We start from the raw sequence: 6000 nt of genomic DNA, 5'->3' as shown, positions 1-6000 counted from the left end.
TGTAATAAGTGTAATGATGTAAAAGAGGTTTAAAAAGGATTGAATAGCTGAACTAAATGTGAGAAAGATAAAAAGTGTTAATGAAGTGTAAGTGTCTCCCCTGACCCTTGGGCGTTCTTTGGTTTAGTTGGTGTGATCATGACTGGACGTGTGGCCACCCCACCTGACAGCTACCGGCTTACTCACCAGCACTTCTACCTCACCACCATGGGCACTCATGTTAAATTTTCAGTTTCCAAACAATCTATCAATATGCACTCCAAACCATCCCTAGAAGGAGCGATCCATCTTTCTGCTTTCCTTCCCAAGTCTTTCCATGATAATTAAGGGAGTGTAGGCCTATCCTTGCTCTTTGGGGGGCATAGGGGGTGTCATTAAATGTGGCCGTGAAATCCTTTGAGACTGTAACTGTGGGATTAAGGGCTATACATAAAACAGTGAATTGGCTTGAGCTGAAGAGCCACAACGACGACAACAACAACAACAACAATAATGACTGCTAAAACGAGCAACCATTTGTTGTGTTTTAATTAAAGTGTTGATCTGTTGAAACAATGGATTAATTCAATTTAGCATTTGCCTTATAGGAGTGTCAGCATTGATGTGTTAGTTATTACTTTGGGATTAAATATTTTTGTCTAATTAGTTAAATAGTTTCAAAAATATAGAATAGCTGAACTAAAGGGATTCAGTCCAAACCGATTTCAAATGGAGTAATAGTAATGTAATATTGATGTGTGATTATGGCTAAGGCTTAAAAGTGATCTGGCAGAATAATTGATAGTAATATTGGCCTATAGGGAGCATGACCGCAATTGGTATACCTGTAGTTTATTAATTAAAAAAGTAGCAGCAGAATATATCGCTAAAGTGAAGACACTTACGGTAATGGATTTCCTCAACATTAGGTTTGTTTGTTCGTGTGTGTGTGTGTGTGTGTGTGTGTGTGTTTTTCAAAAGCAAGCAATATTTTATTATACCCTAAACAAACTGAAAGACACATGACATCAGAGAAAGTTAATATCTTGTTTTTATTTTCCACTTTGTTTTTGCTAATTTGTTTTTGCTCAGTGAATTCTGCAAGAGAAGCGTGCTCTGCATCAAAACCATGAGCAGTTAGCCTCACTATCCCACTACCACCAGCAGAGAGCGCTATTTCTCCTCTAAATGGGTAATTGGCAATTTAATTCCATCAAATTAGCTTGTTCTTTGGCATCTACTCTTTCGTTATTAACCTTTTGTAATAACACAGCTTAAGGGAATGTAAACACAGCAGAAGTGTCAGTCATCCTCTTTTTACAGAGGTCTGACAGAACTGCCCAAGCCCTAAAATGATCGGAGGAAGGAAGAGGAGAAGATGGTAGAGGGACAGATGAGAGGGTTAGGGGACAGGAGGATGCTGGGCTCACTGCTGGATTCTGCGCAGAGACTGCAGCTGGAAGGTCTGAGCATGGGAACCCCACTCCCTGTAGTGTTTGTACTCTCCACCATGACGGTCACACTCCATGATGTACTGGTAACCACGGTAACCTGGGAACTGGTAGCACACCCAGCTGAAAGACAGACGGGTGAAGGACCAGGCAGGAGAAAGGGATCAATTCAATGATAATATTGAATGCAGAGCTAGTATTAAAATAACTGTTTTAAAAAATAGAGCTGCTCTAGATTACTATACTGCATTTCATCTTGATGTACATTGACTTTGCTCATTTTGGTGTCAACAAGTGGCACATTGTATTTTGATCGAGGAATACCAAAAGAGACTAGACTATTACCTATAAAATATAGTTCAATATATTGGTAAAAGAAAAAAACACTAAATTATTATATAATAGAAACCCATTGGTTTTCTGGACTAGAATATTATTTTATTTTCTTCTTTTCTTTGCTATAGTTCACTGTTCAATGTTTGTGAAAAATAATGTTATTATAATATTATAAGATCTACGGATTGCACATTCAATGTTTTTTGCATGCATTACAAAATGAGGACACATTTCCACACAACTGAATGAGAGCGATACTTCAGGTGGACGGATACTCACGCTCCACTTTGCACCTGCATGGACCCAATCTCATTGTTGGCCCAGCCCATGGCTTGGAGGGAGGGGTAGTCGTCGTTCATCTCCCACTGCTTGCCAATGAAGTTCTCCTTCTCGAACACCACCATCTTAGACTCCTTGTGGCTCTGGAAGGACAGGTGCGCAAAGACCAGAATTACACTTCCACGTAGGATGAATTCTGGGACATCACCAGATATTTTAGTCAGATGTTGTGAATGGGACTCTAAATAATATATTTTGAATCGACAATATGAAACAAAGAAACGTCTTGCGGCGCCTCTTTGCATTTCCTCCAAACTTGTTGAGCGGAGGAGGAAATGCAAATGGTATATTTTCAGACTTCATGAATAGCAGAAGGGTGGCAGAGAGGAAGCGCCAAAGGTCCACGCCGAGACTCACTGCAGAGCAGATGGGGCGGAAGGACATCATCCTCTCGATGTGATAGGCGTTGCTGCCACTCCAGGACTCCCAGCGAGGGTACTCTCCCCTCTCCAAGACGAACTGCTGCCCGTTGAAGCTGGAGTGCTCATAGCCCAACCAGCTACACACACACACACACACACACACATGCATACGGAGAGACGTAGAGACAGAGGATATTAGTGGAGCTACAGAACATGGAGGCTGCATCTGTGAGTTGTTGAAAGAATTGAGTTGGCTTATCAAATATGGATTCATACTATTGAAGTATTTAAGACCTTTAGCAGACGCTTTTTCTCAGAAGGAACTTGAGCTTGTTTTTTGATATGGCTCATTAATGAGCCCAGCCGGTGGGAGTAAGGCCCATTGCTCAGTCATGCCTATGGGCAGACCGAACCCATTGGCATCGGCATATTATATCCAGACATGAGGGATGGGTGATGATGAAAGGACAAAATCACAGGTACAAGCGGCCGAGATGGGTTTTCTCAGGAGGATGGCTGGCGTCTCCCTTAGGGATAGGGTGAGAAGCTCAGCCATCCGTGAGGAACTCGGATTAGAGCCGCTGCTCCTCTGCTTAGAAAGGAGTCAGTTGAGGTGGTTCGGGCATCTGGTAAGGATGCCCACTGGGCGCCTCTCTGGGGAGGTGTTCCAGGCACGACCAGTGGGGAGGAGGCCTCGGGCAAGACCCAGGACTAGGTGGAGAGATTATATCTCAACACTGGCCTGGGAACGCCTCGGGATCCCCCCTGTCAGAGCTGGTCAATGTAGCCCGGGAAAGGGAAGTCTGGGGCCCCCTGCTTGAACTACTGCCGCCGCGACCCGACCCCGGATAAGCGGTTTGACGATGTGGATGGGGGTGAGGATGAGAATGGATGGAGTTTATATTATATGTCTAATCCACCCAGAGGTGGTGTTTTATGTCTGCATGCTGTCCTATAGTGTAGGGTGTCTTCAGAGCATCAGACTGGACTCACGCTCCACACTCGACCTTCAGGGAACGGATGTTGTCGAAGCCACACTCCATGGCGTTCTGGCATGAGGCGGTGAACTCCATGCGCTTGCCCTGGAAGTGCTCCTGGTCGTACACAGTGATCTGGAGAACGCACATGTACGGAATGACACATGGAACCTGCATACCCTGATGGGTGGAACTTTATACATCTATTGAATCATTAACATTATTATAAACACATACCTTCCATGGTCCCATTGGGTTGGGATTAGTCAAAGCCATTCTGTCACAACTCTTGTGCTGATTAATCTACAGTGGAAAGAGAGGAATTACAAGGAATTACAAGGGTGCATGGTGGTTTCGGTTTTGCAATTGAATGAATATGCTACACTAAAACGTAATATACAAATTACATGTGTCAAATAAAAGCGTGTTTTAATTAATAGCCAAAGTGTGAAGCATATGTTAATTGTACCTTTACTTTGACTGCAACTGATACGTTAATACTATTGCCCGTTAAGGTTAGAAACAAAGCAGTGTCAATACTATCATCCATCCAGAGGTGTCACTAGCAGATCCCAGCCATGCAACAGCACCTCCCTCTACGCGCTACAGACTCGACAAAAACGACAAAGACACCTGACGTCCATTGTAACCTGACAGCGGCATGCCTCTCATGCTAAGAGCTGAACGGTGTGAAGGGGCCTTACCTGAATTGGTGCTCAGTGCTCACAGTCAAACCATGTCCTGACCTACCGACATCACAGGTCTATTTATACATGTCGGTCCTGGAAGCCTACCGGTCCTGGGGCTCGGGGAAGGAGTCAGCACATTGCTTGGCTGTCCATTGTCTAGAACTGAGCCACCGGGCTTTGGGTTGTTGGCTGCAGGGACTGGCCAGAGGGCATGGTGCCCAGAGCCGGTGTGGCCATCCAGGTCCAAATACGTCCAGAAAATATCCCATCTCAGCCTCCTTCCAGCACAGGAAGGAGGAGGAGAAAAACATTAGTACACACAAAATATTAGAAATATAAAGGAAATGAGGGGCATATAGTATAGCATACATTCAATGGTAATGAACAGCAGTAAATAGTGGCTAATAGTGGGAGGTTCGTGCAGACAGTAGGATGGTACTCACACAGCAATATTGGCCCATCTCTTTACCCTGTCTTTAATCTGAGTGTGATCACCTCAGCTGACCTCAACCTTCTCCTTTCAGCTTTTCACGCATGTGCCTGAGCATGCCACGCTCAGCCATGCGAGTAACATGCCTGGAACACAAAGGCCCGCCTCCCTACCAAGAGAATGCTTTACACACACACACACACACACACACACACACACACACACACACACACACACACGGCCATACATACGTATGTACACACACACACACACACACACACACACACACACACACACACGGCCATACGTACGTACGTACGTACGTACACACACACACACACACACACACACACACACACACACACAGATGAAGGAGGCGTATCCCAGGCAGGGATCACGCTTTGTTTCAAATCTAATGTTGAATAAGTAAATAGATAATTTAAATAGATTGTGTGGAATGTGTTAACAAGCAATTAAAGCATAGAGTGTTACCTTGGGAATATTTGGATTTTAATGATTACCTCATTTGATTTGATTATTTTTCACAATATAGAATGACAGTGAAATTACATTAAAAACATCTTAATTTTTTTTTGTATTACAAATACATTAAGTGTTTGTGCTGTCTGATTACACAAATCTGACAATACGTCTAACATTCACCATACACCATACATGATCAGAATCTGATAGCATTACTTTTGACAAAAAAAACAATGACAAGGTGTACAACTAACATTTGTCTTGACAAATAAATACAACATAAAGTAACATCCTAAAAAGGTAGCGGGTCACATTCTTGCACATAACCGTGACTGTTTCTACCGATGCATACATTCACTGTCAACATATGCTTTGTGAGTACGTATTGGAAGGCATTTGCTCCCATGATGAAATGAGGCACAAACCCACCAGAGGTTACTGCAGAATAGAGGGGTGGCCGCCTGAGGTCAGCACATTAACACACACATGGATCAAAGGCTTTGAGCCCAGCCGCCCCACAATGGCACCAGCCCAAAAGAGAGACAGACAATGGGGTCCTGCTGGAGAGAATACAAAACACAGAAATGATGAAATAGACACACATGAAAAGAGAATGGCAACATGGCTAGGAAGTCAAAAGTAACAATGCTGAGATAAATAAATACACATGCACACAAAAACACATTATCAGGAGTAGGAATAACCTTGGTTCATTTGATTCATTGATGTGTGTGTGTGTGGGGGTGTGTCTGTGTGGGAATGTGTGTGGGCACATGTGGGTGTATGCATGTGTGTATGCGTGTGTGTGTGTGTGTGTGTGTGTGTGTGTGTGTGTGTGTGTGTGTGTGTGTGGTGTGTGTGTGTGTGTGTGTGTGTGGACTGTGCTGCAGGTTTAAAGGAGATGTGAGTTGTTTCTGCTGACAGTGAGTCCCCGCTGCTGCACAACAAAACAAG

The 6000-nt window shown here is 43.8% G+C and overlaps 1 protein-coding gene and 1 long non-coding RNA gene across 2 annotated transcripts; both read right to left on the bottom strand.

Annotated features, from left to right (window-relative positions):
• Positions 1-1235: 1235 nt before the first annotated feature.
• On the bottom strand, positions 1236-3720 carry cryba1a (crystallin, beta A1a; the record flags this gene model as incomplete). Its single annotated transcript, XM_084466680.1, has 5 exons — positions 1236-1553; positions 2046-2188; positions 2463-2604; positions 3461-3579; positions 3682-3720. 5 exons carry the CDS (start codon positions 3718-3720, stop codon positions 1406-1408), a joined length of 591 nt encoding a protein of 196 aa, XP_084322806.1. The 3' UTR covers positions 1236-1405.
• A 540-nt stretch (positions 3721-4260) lies between these two features.
• LOC311341684 lies at positions 4261-5607 on the bottom strand. Its single transcript, XR_014633354.1, has 3 exons — positions 5476-5607; positions 4577-4746; positions 4261-4411 (listed from the first exon to the last, which is right to left on the bottom strand). It is a non-coding gene; the product is annotated as an uncharacterized lncRNA (long non-coding RNA).
• Between the last annotated feature and the right edge of the window lie 393 nt (positions 5608-6000).

This window comes from Micromesistius poutassou (assembly GCF_964030765.1).
Source record: "Micromesistius poutassou genome assembly, chromosome: 4".
In the NCBI taxonomy this organism is placed as follows: Eukaryota; Metazoa; Chordata; class Actinopteri; order Gadiformes; family Gadidae; genus Micromesistius; species Micromesistius poutassou.
This window is presented reverse-complemented; position numbering and strand designations above follow the sequence as displayed.